A 25478-nucleotide genomic window follows, 5' to 3' on the forward strand; every position below is an offset into this window, starting at 1 on the left:
TACATCCATCCTTCTATCTCTGCCCCTTTTGGATCCAATCCTTGCCTCTTCGTTGTCAATGCTTTGAATCGTGCCCACGATAGGCTCTCCCTTTGCGCTAATCTTTATTCTTTTTTATTGTCCTCTAGCTCCCTCCCTTGGGTGATGGCAGGAGACTTCAATGTGATCTGGTATGGTCATGAAAAACATGGTGGTGATCCCATTGGCCCTTCCTCTGTAAATCCTTTTAACGACTGCATTGAAGATGCTGGCATGAATGACTTAAGATGGTTAGTCATCAAGCTCACTTGGCACAATCGCCAAAACGGGCCTAGTAGAGTTGCTTGCAAACTTGACCGGGTCCTTATCAATGAAGTTTGGCTAGCTTCGCTCCCCGCCTCTCATGCCTCTTTTGATCCTCCTGGTAATTCTGATCATAATGCCATCTCCCTTTTATGTCCGCCCTCTCATCTCATTTGGTCCCAAACCTTTCAAATTCTTTGACGTGTGGTCCTTCATCATGATTTTCTCCCCATTGTCTGAGAAGCCTGGAACATTTATGTCCATGCCTTTTCCTCTCCCCTATTAGCCTTTTTCAGAAAGCTAAAAAATGTTAAGTTGGCTCTCAAAAGTTGGAACTCCTCATTGGGAAAATTCTTTTTTAGGGTTTCCTCTTGCAGAGACAAGCTTGATTCCATCCAATCTAAGATCCAAATTGATCTTCATAATCATGACCTTGCTGATAAGGAGAAGTTGGTTGTCTTGGAGCTCTACTCCCTCCTCGCCCAAGAGGAGCACTTTCTTTGTCAAAAATCCAGAATCAAATGGCTTGAGTTAGGTGATTATAACTCCGCTTACTTCCACAGATCCCTGAAGGCTAGAGTGTATGCTAGCTCTATGCTTTTGCTCGTGTCCAATGATGGTACCCCTTTCATTCCCCTGCAGAAATCAAATCGGAGGTTGTTTCATATTTTTTTGAGCTATTCCATCCTCCTTCCAATTCCACTCCCTCGCCTTCCCCATGGTTTAATCAATAAATGCAACCATAAACACCTCCTTCCTTCCCTCTATTTCATCCCCTTTGATGATGAGTCCTAGCTGCCATCCTCTCCCACAAAGCCAATAAATCTCCTTAGCATGATGGCTTTAGTATGGGATTTTTCTCTTCCTGTTGGGATATCATTAAGTCTAACCTTATCTATGCCATCAGAAGCTTCTTCTTTTCCCAAAATTAGATCAAAAGGATTAATCACATCTTCTTGTGCCTCATCCGTAAGTCTGAGGGAGCTTACTCCATGTCTGACTTCAAACCTATCTCCCTTTGCAATCCCTTTATAAGTTCATTACCAAAATCCTTCCCAATAGGATCCAAAGGGTTGTTGACTCCCTTGTTAGTGCTAACCACTCTGATTTTATTGCTGGAAGAAGCATTGCTGACAACATTATCTTGCACCATAAGATTGTCAGAAAATTTAACAAGAAATCCCATTCTCCGATTGCCATCCTTAAGATCAACATTCACAAAAATTTTAACTCCAACAAATAGGACTTCATCTCCAGTCCTGATCCAGATGTCTTCCCCCCCCCCCCAACTTTTGTTCATTGGATCCACTTCTGTATCTCCTCTCCCCGCTTCTCTGTCCATGTCAATAGTAGCCCTACTGGCTGCTTCCCCTCTTTGGTGGGAATTAGGCAAGGTTGTCCTCTCTCCTCCTTCCTCTTCTCCCTTTCCCTTGAAAATCTGGATCCATCAAATCTTCTACTAACCTCCACCTCTTTTCAAATCTCTTGGGCCTCAGTATTAATCTCCTCAAATCCAGGTTCTTCCTCTCTGGCGTCCCTAATCCTTCTATTGCTAGCCTTTTGGAGACGACTACTTTTTCCCTTGGCTCTCTCCCAATCAAGTACCTTGGGTTGCCTCTCCCAGTCAATTACCTTGGGCTGCCTCTTATCTCTGCCAGACTTATAGCCCACTATTGTACTCCTATGCTTGACCTCATGAGGGAAAGGCAAACTTCTCTCCTATGCAAGGTTGTCTCATTTTTGTCAAATCTATACTCTAATCCATGTACTTGTACTGGCCTGATGCCTTCATTCTCCCTGTATCCATCATCAAATCTACTAGTCCCTGCTTCACTCCTTCCTTTGGAAAGGTTCTGACCCTTCAAAATTCCTTCACCCTTTAAGTTAGGATAAAATGTATGTTGCCCTAAAATCGAAGGAAGTTTGGGTTTAAGAAGAATCAAAGATGTTAATACTATGGGCATCCTCAAACTCACTTGGAATCTTGCTTCCAATCACAATAATATCTGGGTCTCTTAGGTCTATTCCTACCTCTAAAAAAAAAATGACTCTCTATGGACTGCCTCCTTCCCTCTGACTCCCCTTGGATCTGCCACAAAATTCTCTCCCTTAGACCTTTAACCCTAACTCCTAAGTGTTATTTCCTGCTCCATTGGAGATGGCAGCTCAACCTCTCTCTGGCTTGACCCATGGCACACATCTGGCATCCACATTTTTATCTCCCTGAGAGTTATCTACTCCTTTAGTTTAAGTAGATATGCCAAAGTTTATTGCAAAGATCCTTGCCAATCGGATCAAGATCCTCATTGACACCCTTGTTAGTGACAAACTGACAACCAGTCTGCCTTCATTATGGGAAGGTCCATTGGAGACCATCCTTCTCTGTCATGAGATTGTTAGAGGATTTGATAGAAAATCCCACCCCCCCAGCAGCTCTCATGAAAATTGACATACACAAGGCTTTTAACTTCTTAAGATGGGATTATATTGTTTCAGTTCTCAGCATAATGGGCTTCCCCCCTGTCTTCACCAACTGGATCTATCACTGCACTGCCTTTCCCAAATTTTCAGTGTTGGTCAATGGCAGCTCGGTGGGATACTTCTCCTCTTTTACTGGCATTCGTCATCGATGCCCTCTATCTCGTTACATATTTTGTCTTGCTATGGAGGTTCTCTCCCGCAGTCTTCAAGGTGCTTCTGACTAGGGTTCCATCTCCCCCATCTCCAAATGCAAGACCATCAGTCTCACTCACCTTGCTTTTGCTAATGATCTGATGATCTTTTCTCGAGCTGATGATTCCTCCCTTGACACCATTATGCAATGCCTGAGCCTCTTTGCTTCAATGTCCGGTCTTCGCATCAACCCTAGGAAATCTCTCATCTTCTTTACTGGGATTTCGGAAGCCTCCAAGCTCTCCCCCCTTCAGAAAATAGGTTTTGCTTTGGGCTCTCTGCCGGTCAAGTATTTGGGTCTTCGGCTCATCCCCGGAAGGCTTTCTAGCCATCACTGCTCCCTTATGCTGGATATCATCAGAAAATGTCTCTAATTATGGAAAGGAAAGCTTTTATCCTTTGCAGGCCGACTAGAGCTTATCAGATCTGTCCTTTAAGCATCCTATATCTATTAGTCTGGCATCTACAGTTTACCCAAGGAGATCATGGCCAAGCTGAAATGTTTATTTGCTTCCTTCCTCTGGAAAGGATGTGAATCCTCTAGATTTCTCTGCCCCCTTAGTTAGGTCGTTGTTTGCCTTCCCAAGAATGAAGGGGGTCTCGGTTTGAGACACATCAAGGATGTCAACATGGTAGGCATCATCAAGCTTATTTGGAAGGTAGCTACCAAGAAGAAAAGCATTTGGGTGGATTGGGTGTATTCGTATCCTCTCAAGCAGGAAACCTTTTAGTCAGTCTACTCTCCTTTTGATGCCTCCTGGGTGTGGTGCAAGTTAATTTCTTTAAGATCTAGGGTGTCCAAAGTTATTTTCACCCGTATTGGGGATGGTACCTCCACCTATCTTTGGCTGGACCCTTGGCACCTTAAAAGGCTACTCTCTCAGATTCTCAGTGCTAGAAATATATATAATTCTGGGCTCCCAAGACATGCTATGGTTGCTGATATCATCTCTACTAGTTCATGGCTCTCCCTGTTCCTGCCTCCAACCAATTAGCTGAAATCTGGTCTTCTCTTCCAAGCATCCCCCATCCGGGTCTCAGGAGATCTGATACTATTGTTTGGAACCATGCCTCAAATGGTAAATTTAGTGAAAAATCGGCCTGGGACTTCTGCGGAAATCATAGTCCTCCACCCTCTTGGCATAAGCTCATCTGGTTCAAGCACCACATCCCTCGTCAAAGCTTCACATCCTGGCAAATCTTTTTGAATTGCCTCCCCACGTAAGCCTTCCCCATTCAAAGAAGGATCCAAGTCTCTCCTTTATGCTACCTTTGTGGTTCGGGTCCGGAAGATAGGAATCACCTCTTTTTTAATTGCACTGTCTCCTCCTCCATCTGGAAGCTTGTTCTCTCCAAATGCTAGCCAGTTAATAGAAGAAATCTCCCCTTCCAAAGAGAGTGAGTTTGGGTGGATATGTCCTTCCAAGGGAAGACCATTTGTGACTATGTGGGAAAACTTGCCTTCTGTGCTACTTTAAATCAAATCTAGATGAAGAGAAATCATAGGAAATGGACCTCCAATTCTCGGCTGCTTGGAAAGATTTGGAACTCCATCTTCGTCGACATCAAAGCAAAGATCTTGAAAGTCTCTTTATCTTGTCCCTCCCCCATAAATTGTCACATTGTTGCTTCTTGGGAGCTCCCAAGCTCGGTACTCAGGACATCCTGTATCCCCTTGAGGGTTTTGCTTTCTTTTCCTCCTTTTTTAGGGTTGTATATTTTTCCTGTCTCTTTGGTAATGAATTATTTATTCACCCAAAAAAAAAGAGATGCTAAAGTTGCCTCCATCTTCTCTCAGGGGGATTGGTCTCCTCCTCCCTCCTCTCACTCTCTTGCAGATCTCTGGTCCTCCCTTCCTCCACCCCTTGGCCATCGAGGAAGACAGGATAAGACTATCTGACCCCATCCCTTATGGGACTGTTCTCTTTTGCCTCTTCTTGGGATTTCATTTGTACAAAGGATCCTCTTATCCTTTTGTGCAACATCATCTTGTGTAAAGGCTATATCCCTCGCCACAGTTTTATTGCTTATTGAACTCTTTCTAACTGCCTCCCATCGCAATCCTTCCTCATCCATCGGCACATTCAAGTTCCCTATTCTTGCTGTCTTTGCTGGAATGGCACTGAAGATGTTGATCATCCCCTTTTCTTCTGTTCTTTCTCTTCCACTGTCTATAGTAGAGTCCTTAGTTCCTGCTGGCCTTCCCGTTGAAGATCCTTCCTTTAAGCAGAGAATAGATTTGGGTTGACATGGCCTTTGGTGGTTCCACCACTTGTGATACTGCTAGAAAGCTTGCCTTTTGGGGCTACCATCAACCATATCTGAATGAACCGCAATCTTCGTAGATGGAATTCCAATTCTAGGTCCTATGACAAGATTTGGAAAGCCTACTTTGATGTTAGCTCCAAACTTGGTTGTTGCCTCCGCCTCCGCCTCCGCCACCGCATGGTGCATGACACCCCAAAGAACATGCTTACTATTGTGTCCTCGGGCTTCCCTTCCTCTTTATCTCCACCCCACCTTTTTTATATATCATTTTGTCGTTGATGGCGCCCTTTGCCCTTAGCCTGTGTTTTTGTCTTGTGGGCTTTTTGCCTTTGTGTTTTTTCTCCCCCCCCCCCTTCCCTTGTACATTCTTTTCTTGCTTGGTAATGTATTTATTTATTCATTCAAAAAAAAAGCATGCTTATGAATAAATCAAGAAATAATTGTTACCTAGAACCAACAACCAAGTATATTCTTGAAAAGAATGAGATCATACTTGAACTTGTCAAAAACTACTGACCAACAAGGACGTAGATTGAAACGAGATATGGATGCTATTTTAGTTCTCTCAATGAACTGAGATAGCAGCAGTAAAGATTTCCAAGCACACTGTAACAATGGATCCAGAACATCATAGAATTGTGGATAAAGTAAAACAATTGAGTGAATAAATTACTTACTGCTTCATGAAGTACTCTTCATAGCTTGAATAATCCTTAAATGGGCTGTATCCATTTTCAGAAAGAATGCCATCAATGAAAAAAAACGACTTCTTGTGTGGGACGAACACCAAACAGTTCAAGATGTCAGTTATCTTTGTAGGACCACTAGCAAGCTTCAAGGTCTGGTTGACAGGAAGAGCACTATTTTCAAAAGCACCTGTGGGAAATTTGAAAATTGGTGAAGATAAGCACCTTCTAACAATCTCCCAGTCAACAGTCATTGCATTTTCATGTACATGCTCCTTGACGGGAAGCAACAAGTAAAAGGTTGATGATTGAGATAACTCATTCTTCCCCAAGGGTACAAAGTCAGAAAGGAATTCAGTGCGGTCAAGTATGATCTTGAGAAACATTTCTTGAAAATGCTCTGCTAGCAAAATCTGTCAAAAAATTAACTTCATTGTAAAATTACTGAAGGGAAACAAGGCAAGTGGCCATAAACTTCATCATAAAATTACTAAAGGGAAATAAGGAAAGTCGCCTCACTTACTGAGAAATTTTTTTACCTCATCCTTAAGAAATTCAATCAACCCTGAAGGAATAAGATTTGTCCTCACAATTCTACCATGATCGAGATGAAGATCAAGTTCCATTTTCTCAGCCTCCCCCGGAAGAGGTTCTTTTACAAAAAGACCAAATCTTTGGTACAGTCTATCTTCTGGAATAGGCGTAAAACTTATAAAATAAAGATTAAGTATGATAATATTTTCGGAGTTATTCCATGGTACTCTGAGAGCAGCAGGTATTAACATCTCATGAATTTCTCCTCGCAAGGACTCATCTGCCAATGAAAATAGAATGATTGCGCCCCTATAACATTATGAAAAGGACATGTATCAACAAGATATAACAAAGAATGAAAAATTACACCTTCACTTCTCCCAGAGTTGGATGATGGCAACGCTAATCCTTCCATTTCATCAACTTGGCCTGGTAGAAGATAGTCTGTGAGGGCACCCAGTTTATGCAATTCTTCGCATGCTCTCAGACAAGCATTTCTCTTAGCTAATTCTTTTGAAGGCTGGGATACACCGATAACTTCACGAATGGGAGCATTAGATGGTAGAATTATATGGCAGAGTGTTCCTTCTAAATCATCAAAGTAAAAGAATTCTGGCGTAGGGTTGAAATATCTGCAGAGAAAGACAAATGTATGTCTAACAGACAAAATAGCAGGACAGTAAATTTCAAAACAGATCATGGGTTTCCAAATCTAAATAAACCAGATTGAGCAGCAAAAATTGAAAGTCACAATGGAACAATGGCATACTCATCATGAGGGAGTTGGGAGCAATAATGGTGGAGTAAGGAAACACTATAGTTAGCATTAATTGAGGCACCAGTAATATCAACTCTGTAGATTGCATCCTCAATTGCTTTAAATGTCCCTCCAGATGTTCTACATGTAATTTCCTTATTCATATGATCCTCGTTACTTAGAAAACTTTCGATCAGGTCAACATCTTTCCGGTTTCCCCTGCATAAACCAGAAGGTAAACAAATGAACTGGTTTATAAAGTTTACAAGCCAAAGATTGTTCCAGATACAGCATTTGCATACAAAAAAGCACCTGTTAACCAAAAAAGCATACTCGGACTGTGGCATCCGTGCACGGCCTCGAGACTGTATAAAACTGGCAACAGTTTCTGGTAAATCAAACCTTATTACAAGGCAGCATGTCTGAATATCAAGTCCTTCTTCCCCCACTTTAGTTGCAACCAACAGATTCAACTGCAAAGTTGAACAATAAGAAACAAGCTGAAGTTTAGAGAGAAGTCCAACATAATCCTTAAATGCCAAGCATGCATGACAAAGGTAATATAGATCCATTGTCTTCTAACCACCATCATCAACATAGCAGCCTTAACCATTTGGATACACTGTTATCATTTACAAAACAATATGATGAAGCCGGTGATTTCCCAAATTTTATGATCAAGTTTATAGAGCTAATCTCACAAGAAATCAAGCAGATAATAAATGTTTTCCAACCTTTACCTGATCATATAGGCTGGTTTACGTTTGTGTTGGGATGAACCATACTTTGTATTTTTTTCCCTTTTGCCTTTAAGAAAATTATCAATAGATAAAAAATTTATGGTCAATTGGGTGGGAGGGAAAGCTAGGAATATCTACAAGATTTTAAAAACATATTTTAAGGTCCTAGCCACAAATAAAATTTCAAGACTTCCCCGCCAAAGCAGGACTACTGTTTTCCATATGAAACATTAGAAATATTAGTAGTAGAGAACTTGATGCCATGCTTCACACAAGCAATCCTATCAATGTCCTTGTTACACAGTGTAGTAGTGTAGTATTGGGAGAAATGTAACACTAAATGAAACAGTGGAACTGTACCTCCCCGGAGCGGAACTTCTCAACAATGGAAGTCATGATTTTCCGAGACATATTCTTCTTGAGTCCAGAATGGATCCCTACCAGGAAATCACTCTTCCAAATTTCTAAGCACTTCAAGTTCTTGAGAATGAAGGACAAGGACCTTGCAACAATGATCCGATTCACAAAAACAATGCATTTCATATTTGGCTGTAACCTGTGGCAAAAAAAGTTACAACAAATTATGCCAAAAAACAGAAAAAAATTGTTTACAAATTTTAGTCACAATCTCATAGATAAATGAGAATTACCAAGAGAATTCTGACATAATGAGAAGGGAAAAAGTAAATTTCCAATATATATCATTAGCGAAAAAACTCAGAAAAATTCAATGCTCAATTATGCAAGAACTAGAGGAGTGAAATATTCTTGAACTGGCATCCCACATTTCGAGTGTTTTTTCTAATATGCAAATGCATGTCTGAGAAACGAAGCTCATCAAGGAGCTATTACTCTGAGATGAGTAGGAGGCTTTCATGTAATAATTATAACTTACTTCATTACCCTCTTTCCATTCTATCCCTAAAATAAGTTTGTTCAAAATAAGTATTCTGTACAAAAAGCTACAAATGTTTCAGAATGAATCTCCCCACCTCTTCAGTATCCTTCCCAATAAATACAACATGGTTTCACCAATGACTTCCCGTTACCTTTAACTAAAAGATAGAACTAAAAAAATTTATAGAAAAGAATTATAAATGAGATTAATGCTCTTATAAATTATTACGAGCAAATCATAGCCTTAAAATTTCATAGACAACAGTACTCCTCCCCTCCCCCCACCCCCGGGTGAAACCCCCCTTTCTCCCAATAGTTTTCTCACTGAGTGATATGCAAATTATCTAAGTACCATGATAGACACATTCTGGAGCTACTCCAGCCCATCTGAGACACATTAGTTCCAACTTGCTCCATGCTCCAATTCTAAGCAAAGGACAACTCATAAAATGGTAATGCAAAGGATATTTGAAATCTACGCTAAGGACCACAAGATTAAGACATGATTTATACAATTCTTTCACCATTGAAAGATTCAGAAACATTATCCAATAAATGCAAAGAGGCCTAACCTGAAGCTCATTACCAAGTTTCTAAAACTAGATTTTTGTTATGACCTGTAAAAACTATACATGAAATTACTAAACAAATAACTTCGAACATTAGTTTATCGACTTTACAGTTTCTGTACTCTTTTACCATTAACCCTCTAGAAGAGAAGGTGTGAGGGAACTCAATGCCACAATTGATGCTAGAAACACATTATCAAAGGCAGATCATCAGAAAATGATGGCTTCTTCAAAATCTATGCCCATAAAACACTCCATTGTCAAATCCCTCTTTGATCAGGATGTTACAAGAGTATGTTAACCATTAATATGCACTAAAAATGTACACATATACTGTAAACCAAATACATAAATGTCAGGCAGAAATAATGCATTAACTTTACGTTTTCTCATACAGTATCAGAGTCATGTATAATTTAAAAAAATAAATAAATAAAAGTGTCAGATTCACAAAAATGCGTTATTAAATCAACCCCTACACAGCATGTTTCTTATGGGGTAAATAGAAAATACCAACCTAAAAGTAGACAAAATTTCAATAAGAGTCAGTAGCTTTTTGGACAAAAAGGGTTCCTTTAAAGCCTCCAGGGTAGATAAATCAGTTCCGGTTCCAGTTCCACCTAGAGAATAATCCAAAACAATACACATACAGTTAGTGGAAAAATGAGTGATATTTGACTTACATACAGATTGTGGTATAATTGTAGGCCTTAACATAGTTCAAGGTCTTGCCAAGATCTCGCTAATATCTCGGTTTTGCCTTTGGCGAGTCAAGAGTCAAGACATAGGTGATGTTGGAAAACTACATTATCTCCCTACAGATCCTGGTTTCTGCCAACATTTCAGTTCATTTCTCTGTCTCGACTTGACTCGACTCGGTCAAACCAGTCACGTGAGGTTTTATACCCTATTTTGATGAGATTTCTTGCTAGCTCTCACCTTTCTTGCCCCTTTTGTGAAGAAAAACCCCCATTTTTATTTTGGATGAATAAATAATTCATTACCAGGAGGAAGAATATACAAAGGGAGAGGGGGGGAAAGAGACACAAAGCCCAAGAGGTGCTCAAAGGCCAGAGGGCCAAACTAACAGGGGGCATACAAAATGGTGGAACATCAATTGGGGGAGGGGGAGTTGATAGAGGACTCCTCTAAGAGGAGGGGAGACCTCAGTAAACAATAAAGAGCCTATTACTCGGGTATTACAAACTGAACTGTGACGGATGAAACCAATCTTGTCAAAAGAGCGGGAATTGAAAGTCCATCTTCGGATATTGCACTCCATCCAGATATGGTTGATCGCAACTACAAAGGTGAGCTTTGTTGGGAACATGCCCACACTCCTATATGTGTTTTGGTGTTAACAAACAACTATCCAAAAAATCTTTTAAACCCATGAAAATACGTCCGTAAAATATATGAAACTAAACAAACCACATCAGAAATGGAAGTATTATTAATTCAATCTGCAAATATTACTGGTTCTAATGGTTGTTTTCCATCAACACAACTAATTTCAAACCATCATCATTATTATTTTTTTTAATTACCATACTATTTATTGAAATCACTATGAGCATCATTAAAAGATTTATGCAGGTAAATGCAATTGCAGAGAAGTTGTAGCAGGAAACATGACAAACAGATATATGCAGAACATATTTAGGTATTTAACTTGAATAATATTATGGCAGTCTACAAATGGCAACATCCCAATGCAGAACACAGACAGGGGATTGGAACAACATAAACAGGGCCAGGCTGAAAGATTTCAGTCCAAACTAAAAGATTTCACCACACCCCCCCCCCCAAAAAAAAATTAATAATAATAACAATAATAATAATAATAAATAAATAAATAAATAAAAAAAGAGAAGAAAATTTCATGTATTCTTGATTTGATAAGTCTGATTAGCAAAAGAAGAAACACACTTGGAAAGCTCAAGTCAATAACTCAAGGAACAATTCATGGAGATACAACCTTGAAGCTTAAAGAGATGAAATCCTAAGTATGGAACGCCAAGTCAAGATGAAGACTTCAAGACTCGAGATGAAGACCCTAGGATAGGCCAGTGCACCTTGTATAATGTACACTCTTTATGTATATATACACGCACTTCATGCATCGCATATCATCATACTATAATGACTTTAGGAGATCCCTTGACCAAGCATGGAAGTCCATAGGTGGTGTGAAACATAATTAGAAATACATGTCCTATGTAGTTTTCTGTGAAAATCACTACGACCAGACTCAAGGGTATTTTGGGAAACCTTAGAGTCGGTATCAGGATATGAACCCCCATGAAAGTTGTAGGAAATCAAGTCATGATTCCAACACATCTTCAATCGGGTTAATCCGATATCAGATCGAAGAGTTATGGCCGAAATACTGACAACTGGTCAGTATGACAGTTGTCTATCAAAAACAGGACAGAACTGTAGGCGGTCAACCGGCTCTTCCAGCCGGTCGACCAGACCTATCCGAGGTCATAGCCGGTCGACCAGATGAAAGTCCCGGTCGACCGGCACTTGCCTGGATCACTTCTAATGGCTAGTTTTCTATCTCCAACGGCTCTTTCCAATCAACCGGCTATTGATGGAGGTTGACCAATGGACCTAGAATATGACCGTTAGAGCCTGATTTGCTGCCTAAAATGCTCTCTTAAGCTCACCTATAAATACCTAAGATACTTTAAATTAAATAATAATTAAGTCTAAACATTAAGAGCATTATTGTGAGTATACAAGAGTTAAAAAGTTATCCTATTCTACTTGAGCAGTTATTTCAGAAGAGTTCAAGTCTCAATCAAGTCTTCTACATTCTTTTGTGTAAGTCAAAGTTACAGAGAAGACTTCATAAAAAGGTGCATCATTCATTTATCACTATCATCATTTGCACCACACCAGAGGTATTCCTCTTATTTCACTTTTCTCTATTTACTGTTTTACAATTCTAGACTATACTTAGGATTGTAAGGATTCTCTTATCCTAAAAAAAGTAATGTGTTTCTCTACCTGTAAAGGAGATTGTAAAGGCGCCTCTCTGCCTGTAAAGCGGATTTGTAAGGATACTTTTATCCACAAAAGATTGTAAAGGTTTTCTTCCCTTCCTACTGTATTGAAAGGGAGAACTAGTGGAATACCTTACAAGAGGATTCTTGTAGGGAGTGGACTAGATTCGGACTGAGTCGAACCACTATAAATCTTGTGTTGTGTGATTGTGCCTATTTATTCCACATTTTTTTTAATTTGCAATCACACTTAGGGATATTATTTCGAAAAGATTAAATTTCCACTAGTATAACCTATTCACCCCCTCTAAGTTATCTCAATTGGTATCAGAGCGGGGCTCAAATTATTTAAGAGTATTCTGTCTTAAAAGTGAGTCAAAGACCATGGCCACATTCCAAGGACCACGAGATGGCATGAACCCCTCGAGACCCTCTTACTTTAATAAAGAACTTTTCTTTCTAGAAGTGCAGATTTCAAAACTTCGTGTGTGGTCAAAACATCTTCGTATAGAGGGCCATAAAGAATGGACCATACACCATTACCAAAATTGTAGATGGAAAGACAATACTAAAGGAAGAACGAGAATGGATAGCAGATGACATAACCCTCATTCAGTACAACTTCCGCACTATCACATTTCTTCAGTGTGCCCTCAACGAGCAAGAATTTAACCAAGTCATAGCATATGGCACAGCCAAAGAAATTTGGGACATGCTCCTAGTCACACATGAAGGTACGGAAGAGGTAAATGAAAGAAAGGCAGATCAACTTGTCCCAGATTATGAGTCTTTCTTTATGAAAGAAAATGAATCTATAACCTCCATATTTAATCGTTCTACTGACATTGTGAATAGCCTTAAAAGTCTAGGTAAGATTTACACTAATGCTGAAAAAGTTAGAAAAATCTTGAGAGTTTTCCCTACAACTTGGAGACCCAAGAAAATAGTAATAGAAGAAGCCAAAGATCTAACGAAGATATCTCTGAATTACTTGCTGGGGTCTTTACAAATTCATGAAGTAGAGTTGAATGCTGATAAACCAAATCCCGAGAACAAAAGGAGGACTATAGTGTTAAAATCCTCCCAAACAATAGAAGAGGTAAGTGACAACGATGAAGATGTAGAGTTCGATATGGAGAAAGAAATATTTCTCATCACGAGGAAGTTCAACAAATTCCTCAAGAAGAAAGGAAGAATGCAACACAAAAACAAATCCTACGGAGATAAACCTTATGGAGAGAAAGGTAAGTCCAAATTCAAAACTAAGGAAACCTCCTCGAAAGATGTTGTGTGTTTTGAGTGTAGAAAGCTTGGTCACTTCAGAACTGAATGCCCACATAAACCAAAGAAGAAGGCTTATGTAGCCACATGAGATTCAAGTGATGAAGAAGAAAAGAGCGACTCTGAAGAAGTCACCAACCTAGTTTTAATGGCTATCGGAGATGAAGATCAAAAGGTATGTCAAACCCAACCTAATTCTCTCATAAATGACTCTAATGAAGAACTTCAAGAAGCCTTCGAAGCATTATATGAAGAAAGTCTAAAATTAGAGTTAGATAAAAATAATCTGAAAAAAGAAGTTGACATACTCAACAAAAGAGTGGATGCACTAACCTCAAAGGTGAGTGAACTTGAGGAAGAAAACTCTAAGTTAAACTCCACCCTTTGCACCTTTACCCAAGGGCAAAGGAACCTTGACAACCTCCTTGGATCTCAAAGGAAAGGTCCTAATGATAGAGAAGGACTGGGTTATAATGAACACAATCCATCTAGGAGAAAAGAAAAACAAAATGAGAATCCAAGAAGTGACCAACGTAACCAACCATCCACTTCTTATGTCAAATGTGGCTTTTGTAAGAAAATAGGGCATTCCATAAACCAATGCAATGCTAGGAAAAGAAAAACCACAAACTCTCAAAATGAGAGACCAAGAATCAGAGTTAATCATGGTTACTATTAAACACCCCAAAGAAGGCAATATAGGCCTCAAGAGGATCCTAAACCTATGCCTAGATATAGAATACCCCAATCTCAAAGGGGATACTCTATTGAAAGGACCCAAAGGCAATACCAAGGTTATGGGAACTACCTTTGGAAGTCCTATAGACCTCATGGGAAATACCAAACCTAAGGGTCCTATAGACCTCAAAGGTATTACACTCCTCAAAGACCAAATGGGACATATGAACCTCAAAGGACCCAAAGAAACCTAAGGTCATCTCAAAGGCAAAACCAAAGATCTAAAAAGTACAAGACTACTTGGGTCCCAATAGGAACATTCGACACTAACAATGACAGGCCCATGAGATTATGGGGACCAATGTACGACTGAACTGTTGTTGTAGGTATGCTTGAAGAATAAGGTGGAAGCCAAGTGGGTAATCGACAGTGGATGCTCCAAACATGACATCCAACAAGAACATATTTTCAAGCTTACGGGACTACGACGGAGGATGGGTCTCCTTTAGAAATGACAGCAAAGGAAAAATTGCTGGAATTGGAAAGATAAAACTAGGAGATATTTCAATTTCAAATATCTATTATGTGAAAAATCTGAACTATAACCTTCTGAGTGCAAGTTAATTATGTGGTATTGGATATAAACTAGAATTTGATGTTTTTTACTGTTACATCAAATATGCCAACAATTTTAAAAGGCTCTAGGAAGAACAATATATATGTTTGCATGCTTGAAGAAACAAGTTCCTTGAATGCATGTTTGGTTTCTAACCATAGTGAATCCTTATTATGGCATAAAAGACTTGGACATGTAAATGTCAAGTTAATCCAAACCATTGCATCCAAGGATCTTGTTAGAAATCTTCCTAAAATCAAATATGGGAAAAATAATTTCTGCGATGCTTGTCAAAAGGGCAAACAAACCAAAGTTTCCCATAAGTCGAAGAACATTGTTTCTTCTTCAAGACCTTTGGAATTTGGACCTATTAATGTATCAAGTATGAATGGTAAAACTTATACTTTTGTAATTGTAGATGACTACTCTAGATCCTAGTTAGCAATTCGGCCGAATATTTCGCGAATTATTCGGTCGAACCGAATTTTTCCGAATTAAATAAAAAATTCTAACCGAATCCGAATTAAAAATAAAATTCGGTAAAAAACGCGAATTTTACTAATTTGAATTTAAAACGCGAATAATTCGGTCCGAACCGAATTAAACCGAATTATTCGGTCCACTTAAACAATATTTAAAAAAAAAAACAAAAAAAAGCAAAAAAAAGCAAAAAAACAAAAAAACAAAACGTCATATTCGCTTTTTTGACCGCTTTTTTGACCGAATCCTTAAATTAATCAATCGAATTATTCCGAATAATTCTCCGCCCGAATAATTTCTGAATCCGAATTTGCTAACTATGCTCTAGATACACATGGACTGTCTTTCTTAGAAATAAAAATGACGCCTTCGATGAGTTTGTAACTCTGTGAAAGAGATTACAAAATCAGAAAGGGTATACAGTAACCTCTGTAAGGAGTGACCATAGAGGAGAATTTGACAATATAAGTCCGTTTGACTTATGTTGCAATAAGTATGGAATTGACCATAACTTCTCCGCTCATAGAACACCTTAATCTAATGGGGTTGTTGAAAGGAAAAATAGGTCACTACAAGAGACCGTTAGGATAATGCTCAATGAGTATTCCTTGCCTAAATATTTTTGGGCTGAAGCTGTCAACACAACTCGCTATGTGCTAAATCGAATAATTCTCAGGCCTTTGCTTTCCAAGACCTCATATGAGTTATACTTTGGTAAACTACCAAAGGTGGACTACTTTAGGGTATTTGGTTGTAAGTGTTTCATCCTGAACAATAAAAACCACCTTGGAAAATTTGATGCAAAATCTGATAAAGGAATATTCTTGGGATATTCACTCAACAGCCGAGTATATAGAGTCTTCAACAAGAAGTCATTAATGGTTGAAGAATCTATAAATGTTAGATTTGATGAATCATTGCCTAATGACTTGAATAAATCTCGCATTGATGATGATGATATCATACTTGACAATATAAAGAACAAAGTGAATGATGTCTCTTAATGATCCTAAGGTAAAAAAAACAAATGATTTTACTGTAAAAAAAGTAGAAACACTACCTAAGGAAGTTATTCCCCATAGAAATCACCCCTTAGAAAACATAATAGGGGATTTAGATGGAGAAATCCAAACCAGATCTAAATCCCGAAAGATATGCAACCATACTGCATTTATCTCAATGATTGAACCAAAGAACATAGAAGAAGCACTAAAAGACAGTGATTGGATTGTTGCTATGCAAGAAGAGCTTTACCAATTTGAAAGAAGCAAGGTATGGAAACTTGTCCCAAAACTTGACCACCACACCATCATTGGTGCCAAGTTGGTTTTTCGCAATAAACTGGATGAAGATGGAAACATAGTAAGAAACAAAGCTAGATTAGTAGCCAAAGGGTATAATCAGTAAGAGGGAATAGACTATGATGAAACCTATGCACCTATAGCAAGACTAGCTTCTATTAGAATGCTACTCGCTTTTGTATGCCATAAGAATTTTAAATTATATCAAATGGATGTAAAAATTTCCTTCTTGAATGGTTACATTCAAGAGGAGGTGTACGTAGTTCAACCCCCTGGTTTTGAAAATACAAAGTTTCCAAACCATGTTTTTAGACTTGAGAAAGCCCTCTATGGACTCAAACAAGCTCCTAGAGCTTGGTATGAAAGATTGAGTACTTTCTTAATTGAAAGTGGCTTCTCAAGGGGGAGGATTGACACTACCCTATTCGTGAAGAACAAAAAAGAAGACATACTCATTGTTCAGATTTATGTAGATGATATCATCTTCGGCTTAACCAATGAGAAAATGTGTACTGATTTTAGTAAGAAGATGAGCAATGAATTTGAAATGAGTATGATGGGAGAATTAAACTTCTTCCTAGGACTTTAGATTAAACGAACTGAAAATGGCATTTTATAAACCAAAGTAAGTACACCAAGGAGCTTCTAAAGAAAATTCGACATTAACAGTAAAAAATCTTCAGACTCTCCAATGAGTTCATCCTTGAAGCTCACCAAAGATGAAGATGGCATTTCTGAGGATGTTACTAGATATAGAGGAATGATTGCGAGCCTTCTACATCTAATGGCAAGTAGACCAGATATCATGTACAACATAGGTGTATGTGCTCGATTTCAAGCCGATCCTAAGAAATCTCACCTCACTGTTATAGAAAGAATCTTTAAATATTTAAAAAACACTTGTGATGTGGGATTATGGTATCCTAAAAACCAACCCCTTGACTTTGTTTCTCAGATGTTGACTTTGCTGGCTGCCATATCAACAGAAAAAGTACCAGTGGTACTTGTGTTAGGATTTAAAATGTAACCGCAAGTGTACGGATCAGTGTAGCTACAGGTCGAACAAAGGGAGAGCAGCCACTTTATTTTTAGCTTCTTTTAATAATGCGAAAGTGAACTGAGTAACGGTTGTGACCTAATTCTAACTACCGTCCTAAACATATGTATATAAAATAACATCATAACCATTTGTCATCTAAGAATTTAAATACGCAAGCCATGCAATTAAAATTAAATAAATAAATAACTGAAATAAACAACCCACGCAATTAAAAAGCAATGAAGGAAAAAAAAATGCTGAAATAAAAATGAAGTAAAAGAAAGGGGATAAAACCAGAGAGAGGCTCACAAGTAGGTTTCTCTACTTAGCCCGAGGGATGCATCGTAGTATGAGCTTCCCTACTTGAGTAGAGAGTCACTCTTACAAGGGTTACTCTACTTGGCTTTAGGGAAAGAGAGACAATTAAAAAAAAAAACAATAAAATGATGGTTCTATGGCTAGGAGGGGCAAAGCCAACACATACACTAGCCAAGACCTTGGGGGAAAGGGATAGCAATAATGTGAGGACTGAAATTAAAATCCTAAATTAAGAAAGAAAGGGTAGTCAGAAGAGGGAATGAAAGGGGGGAGAGAAGACTATTGAAGAAGACTACCTACCTAAATCAATGCTTGAACTTGAGAGCTTGGTTGATTTGAGATACTGCCAACCCTAAAAACCAAATCTGAAATGAACCAAATCTGAAATTTCTAGGCCTAGAGAAAACAAATCTTAAAAAAAAAACTAAACTTGAAAAAAAGAAATGCTCCACGGCTCGTGATCTTGTCACCTAGATCTAAGCCTAGAACTATAACTTAAAAATTACAACTCAATTGCATAAATCATAAGCATAAAAGGCTGAATAAAAATAAAAGAGTGCTTGCATTAGTTGAAATAAAAAGCTATTACAAAAGTGATTAAAGCAAAAACAAAGAAGAACTAAACCTAAAGAGAGAGAGAGTGTGTGTGTGTGTGTGTGAGAGAGAGAGAGAGAGAGAGCAACTAAAAAAAAAAAAACTAGAAGAAGAATGAAGTGTCTCCCCTCCTCTTATATGAGTTGTATTTATAGGGAATGGGGAGGTAGGGTAACAAATTTCTCTTTCCAAAAAGGGGGAAACCCACAATTAGTAGATGAGATTTTTTAAGACCAAAAGTGCTAAGGTGGAGGAGAGAGGAGAAATTTACTATAATTTTTTTGCTTATTTTCTTTCCCTCTTTTTTTTTTTCTCTTCTTTTTCTCCCTCTTCAAATCTTGAGCACAACTTTTGTTGGTAGATTTTTTTTTCTTTGCCTTGGACGATTTTCCTTCTTGCTTTGTGTGATTTGGACAATTTTTTGGTGATGATGTGGGGGAGAGAGAAGATTTGGACAAGATTTATTTTTCTTTATTTTTTTTTTTTTTCCTCTTCTTGTGCAAGAAACCACTCCCACGATTTTCCTTGCTTTGAAGATTTGAACAATCTTTTAATTTGATATGGAAATCCCCTCCATGCCCTTAGTGCTTTAAGTGAGTGAAAAACAGGAAATCTTCAACAAAATTCTCCAAAAAAAAGATGACTTTGATATTTGAACTTGAGGCCTCCTGGTGAGCAAGGGAATTTTTCACACCATAGCTCACCAACTACACTAGGTAGTTGTTGTTGGAGAGATACAATGCCCGATAATGCTTAAAGTCTTTAAAATACAAAACCTGCAAAAAGAGAGTAAACCCCAAGGTAGTTCCATTATAAATATGTAAAACTGCATGCTTTACTACTTAGATTTCACACATAAATGTGCTTATCAACTTGTCACTTCCTTAGCTCATGCCTTGTCTCTTGGTTTAGTAAGAAATAGAACTCAGTTGCATTATCTACCACTGAAGCCGAATATGTTGCCGCTAGTAGATGTTGTACCCAAATCCTTTGGATGAGGCAAACTCTCCAAGACCTTGGAGTGGAGTTTGAATCTTGCCCAATTATGTGCAATAACACCAGTGCCATTAACTTGAGTAAAAACCCCATTTTGCACTCAAGGGCAAAGCACATAGACATTCGACACCACTTTCTGTAAGATAACATTCAGAATGACGATGTCTCTGTCACACCCTACCTCCAATAGGCTAAGGTATGTGGCATTGGTCATCTCACCGTATCCAGTCAGCCTGTTTCTCCAAGATCTAGACTAAGGCAGATCATAACACCACCACTATGTAGAAACGCAACCCTAAAACGATGCAGAAGATAATGGAAAACAAAACAAACAATGCACACGGATTTTACGAGGTTCGGCAAGGTTGCCTACGTCCCCGGTGAGATGAGATCCTGCTTCTCTATCAATGGAGAATAGGGTTACAGCGCTCGTCCTCACACCTCTCAGTATTGCTTGCATTACAGAGAAAGAAACCCTCGCTACAAATATATAGCGAGAAAAAAACCCTAATCCGGATTAAACTACAATTGCCACCCTAATCCGGATTAAACTACAATTGCCCTCAAAGTGCTGGCTGTCTAGGTGCTGCACCAGTACTCCCTGAATTAAACTGCGACGGAATACAAGACATCATACACCAACAATCTCCACCTTGGCTTGAATTCTGTCGAGCCTCTTGTAAAGATAACTTGTAGACATATTCATCATTGTACCTCATTAGAGGCACAAACCCGCACCTGTTTGGTGCGTCCGTCATCTTCAACAATGAGTAATATTAATCAAGTCCAAACAGGACTCGAACTTCTCTGTAGTAACTGGCTTTGTAAACATATCTGCAGGATTAAGATCTGTATGAATTTTTCTCAAGTGAATACTGCCTTCTGACACAAGCTCCCTGATCTTGTGAAATCTCACATCAATATACTTTGTCCTTGCATGAAACACTTGATTCTTTGCAAGATGTATGGCACTCTGACCGTCACAATGTAACACTGCACCTCCTTGCTCCAACCCCAACTCACGAACTAGTCCAGCTAACCAGACTCCTTCCTTGGCAGCCTCAACTGGTACCATGTACTCTGCCTCTGTAGTGGACAATGCAATTGTAGACTGAAGCATCGCCCTCCATGATATAGGTCCACCAGCCAATGTAAACACATACCCTGTAGTAGACCTCCTCTTATCTAAATCACCGGCATAGTCAGAATCAACATAACCTGCCAATTCTATAGAACTTCCCTTGTCACTAAACATAACACCTATATCTTTAGTCTTGCTCAAGTATCTGAAGATCCACTTAATTGCATTCCAATGCTCCTCCCCTGGATTACTCATGTATCTGCTAACAACACTGACTACATGAGACAAATCCGGCCTGCTACAAACCATAGCATACATGAGACTCCCAACTGCGCTAGCATAAGGGACTTGAGACATCTGCTCCACCTCCTCATGTATTGTAGGGCATTCCCTTTCAGATAACTTGAAGTGGCCAGCTAACGGAGTGCTAACCGGCTTGGCCTTTTTCATATTGAAACGCTCTAGCACCTTTTTAATATACCTCTTATGAGTTACCCAAGTTTACCTGCATTTCTATCTCTAAGGATTTCCATGCCAAGGATCTTCTTAGCGGCACCAAGATTCTTCATCTCAAATTCAGCACTCAACAAAGACTTCAAAGAGACTATATCATGTTTGTTCTTTACAGCAATGAGCATGTCATCAACATAAAGCATCAACAAAATAATGGAATTATCACTTGACACTTTATAATAAACACAACTATCATACTCACTTCTTGTGTAGCTAATCTTCATCATGTGGGAATCAAAGCGCTTGTACCACTGCCTAGGAGATTGCTTAAGGTCATAAAGCGACCTCTTAAGCAGACAAACATGGTCTTTCTTTCCCTGCAACTTGAAACCTTGGGGCTGCTCCATGTAAATCTGTTCCTCCAAGTCACCATGAAGAAATACAGTTTTCACATCAAGTTGTTCAAGCTCTAAATCATACATGGCCACCAAAGCAAATAGTACCCTGATTGAAGTGTGTTTCACCACCGGAGAAAATATTTCATTGTAGTCTATCCCCTCCTTCTGTGCATAGCCCTTGGCTACAAGTCTAGCCTTATACCTTTCACGCTTCTTCTCAGATGCTGCCTCTTTCTTACGAAAGACCCATTTACACCCAATGATTTTTCTTCCCTTGGGTTTTTCCACAATCTCCCAAGTCTTGTTCTTCTGTAGAGATTCCATTTCCTCCATCATAGCTATCATCCATTTATCATGCTGTGCATCACTCATAGCATCATGGTAGGAAGATGGATCACCTGTACCTACAGTGAGGGCATAGGCAACCATGTCCTCAAACCCGTATCTCATAGGTGCTTTGTGAGTACGCTTCCCTTTACCCTTTGCCACAGTATAGGGAACTTCTACTGCTTCCTGTTGTCCTGGTAAGTCACTTGATGACTCATTCTCTCTTGTTGTTTCTAACTCACCTAACTCCACCTGCACAGTAGAACCTTCTTTATTTTCATCAACTGCTTGTGAATTGTAATTTGACTTCATTATATGAGACTCATCAAACACAACATCTCTGCTAACCACAACTTTCTGTGAACTTGGATCCCACAACTTGAATCCCTTTACACCTTTCTTAAAACCAAGAAAGATACATTTCTTAGACTTTGAGTCTAACTTGGAACGCTGCTCACTCTCAACATGCGCATAGGCTGGACAACCAAATATTTTTAGAATTGAATAATCTACTGGTTTTTCTGTCCATACCTCTTCAGGAATTTTACAATCAATCGCCTTTGATGGAGACCTATTGATGAGGAAACATGCCATGTTCACTGCTTCTGCCCAAAATCTCTTGCTCAACCCTGCATTCAGCCTCATACTCCGAGCTCTTTCTAGAAGTGTTCTGTTCATCCTTTCAGCTACACCATTTTGTTGTGGTGTCTTTGGAACTGTGAAGTGACGTGTAATCCCTTCAGCTTTGCACAATTCTAGAAATGGCTTGTATGTGTACTCTCCTCCATTGTCTGTTCTCAAGTATTTAATTTTCTTTCCTGTCTTCCTTTCTACCTCAGCCTTCCATTCCTTAAATTTAGTGAACACCTCACTTTTATGCTTCATGAAGTAGATCCAGACTTTCCTTGAGTAATCATCAACAAAGGTCACGAAGTATTCTGCCCCACCTTTAGATTTTGTTGTTGAAGGACCCCATACATCGTTGTGTACATAATCAGGCACCCCTTTACTCTTATGTTTTGCAGTTTTGAAGCTAACCTTGCACTGTTTTCCGAACACACAATACTTGCAGAAGTTCAATTTACAAGTTTTTACTCCCTTCAACATTTTCCTTTTATGAAGCTCCATCAATCCTCTTTCTCCCATATGCCCTAACCGCATATGCCACAGATAGGTATCATCTGTATCAAATACTGCATCTGTAGTCACGGATGCTCCACCTATAACTGTGCTCCCTATGAGTCTGTATAGGTTTCCTGCTAGCTGTCCCTTCATGACAACCATTACACCCTTAATAACTTTGAGAACTCCACCTTCTGCTATGTACTTGCAGCCATTTGAGTCAAGTGCCCCCAAAGATATTAAGTTTTTCCGTAATTCTGGTACATGTCTCACATCTGCTAAAGTTCTTACTATCCCATCAAACATCTTGATTTTGATAGTGCCTATCCCAATGGTCTTGCATACGGCATCATTCCCCATTAGGACAGACCCACCATTATATGGTTGATATGTATCAAACCAATCCTTATGCGGACACATGTGATATGAACATCCAGAATCTAAAATCCAAGAATCAGAAGGTTGATTCTTACCTGATGATATAGAGAGTACATCTCCATCATCTCCATCTGAACTGTCAGCCACGCTAGCTTCCTCAGATGCTTTATCTACACCTTTCTTCTTTAAGTCCGCCTTCCTCTTCAAGCACTCTCTCTTCATATGACCTTCTTTCTTGCAATAGTAACAAGAGACCTTTGTCTTTGCCCCTTTTGATTTCGATCGACTCTTCCCAGATCCCTTCTGATTTGATCTCCCTCTTTCCTGCTCCTTGTCACCTCCGAAAAAACCTTCTCCTTGAGATTTCGTACTACTGGCCTTCTTCCTTGTATCATTGGACATGAGGGCAGCTGCGACTTCATCCATCTCAAGGGTTTCCTTCCCGTACAAGAGAGTCGTTACTAGATGATCATATGATTCTGGGAGCGACAACAGCAATAGTAACGCCTTGTCTTCATCCTCGATCTTAACCTCCAGGTTTGCAAGTTTACTTACGATCTGATTGAACATGTTAAGATGCTCTAATAGATCCGTACCTTCCTCCATCTGTAGAGAGTACAATTGCTTCTTCACGAACAACTTGTTCGTTAAGGACTTCGTCATGTAGATGCTTTCAAGTTTCGCCCATAACTGCGGTGCAGAATCGATACCCACAACATATTGTAGGGCATCATCAGAAAGATTTAATCGAATAGCACTTACCGCCTTTTCCTCCATCTCTTCCCAATCTTCGTCAGTAATTTTTTCAGGTTTCTTCGACTTCCCCAACAACGTTTTCGCCAAACCTTGCTGTATCAGAAGATCCTTCATCCTTTGACGCCAGAGGGTGAAATTGTTCTTCCCATTAAACCTCTCGATGTCATACTTGACATGCGATCCCTTCCCTGCCATCGTGATAGTAAACCCTAGAAAACGGAAACCTAGAGCTCTGATACCAATTTGTAGAAACGCAACCCTAAAACGATGCAGAAGATAATGGAAAAACAAAACAAACAATGCACACAGATTTTACGAGGTTCGGCAAGGTTGCCTACGTCCCCGGTGAGATGAGATCCTGCTTCACTATCAATGGAGAATAGGGTTACAACGCTCTTCCTCACACCTCTCCGTATTGCTTGCATTACAGAGAAAGAAACCCTCGCTACAAATATATAGCGGAAAAAAAACCCTAATCCGGATCAAATTACAATTTCCAACCTAATCCGGATTAAACTACAATTGCCCTCCTAGTACTCCCTGGATTACTCCCTGGATTTCCAACCCTAATAGCGGAATAGGTGCTGCACCAGTACTCCCTGGATTAAACTGCGACGGAATACAAGACATCATACACCAACACCTACACTAGCAGCCGTCTCAACTCTTGGTGGTGATTGTTGTTGTTTTCCTTCATCATCATCTTGTTCTTCTTCCAGGCCTGCCATCAAATCCCATGTATGGATGATCTCTGGACTCATAGCCTCGGGAGGTGATCGCATGTCTCTATCAGAATGCAATGTCAAGTTCCTAATATGGAGTTTTCCAGCTACTACGTTGTGAGCACTGCACACAAGGGAAAGGACAGGGTCACCACCATTCCTAGGTAAACATAGGTCTTCCAAAACAGTAAAGCCCTTGGCCATTCTCTGAAAGCTCTGGTTCATCTTTTCCTTCAAGCTATTTGATCTGGTCATGATGACTTTCGAAGAAATGCATCCCATTTTCAATTGTGTCAATGGTACTAATTAAGAAGAACTTCCTGCATCAAGAAGAGGAAAACGTATAAGAACAATCCCTGAAATCACCCCCCCCCCGGGCCCTGCCCTCGTAGGAAGAAAAAAAAGAAAAAAGGGGTTTCTCAATCTCTCTCTTTCTCTTATTGGGTTTTCAAAAATCAGCATTATGAGTGTGTGTGTGTGTGTAATATATGTGTGTCAGTGTGTTGTGGGAAATTAACAAC

General features: G+C 39.3%; 1 protein-coding gene across 1 annotated transcript in view; it reads right to left on the reverse strand.

The window, feature by feature from the left end:
- Window positions 1–25239, reverse strand: part of LOC122084231 (endoribonuclease Dicer homolog 4-like) — a 52326-nt gene extending 27087 nt beyond the window's left edge. The window contains exons 1-8 of the mRNA XM_042652316.1: window positions 24873–25239; window positions 9924–10026; window positions 8301–8496; window positions 7513–7673; window positions 7213–7419; window positions 6813–7075; window positions 6449–6723; window positions 5901–6322 (exon numbers count right to left, since the gene is read on the reverse strand). Of these exons, the coding sequence (XP_042508250.1) occupies window positions 5901–6322; window positions 6449–6723; window positions 6813–7075; window positions 7213–7419; window positions 7513–7673; window positions 8301–8496; window positions 9924–10026; window positions 24873–25239 (1994 nt within the window). The remainder of the gene's footprint in view (window positions 1–5900; window positions 6323–6448; window positions 6724–6812; window positions 7076–7212; window positions 7420–7512; window positions 7674–8300; window positions 8497–9923; window positions 10027–24872) is intronic.
- Between the last annotated feature and the right edge of the window lie 239 nt (window positions 25240–25478).

Source organism: Macadamia integrifolia, chromosome 7 (assembly GCF_013358625.1).
Source record: "Macadamia integrifolia cultivar HAES 741 chromosome 7, SCU_Mint_v3, whole genome shotgun sequence".
Classification (NCBI taxonomy): domain Eukaryota; kingdom Viridiplantae; phylum Streptophyta; class Magnoliopsida; order Proteales; family Proteaceae; genus Macadamia; species Macadamia integrifolia.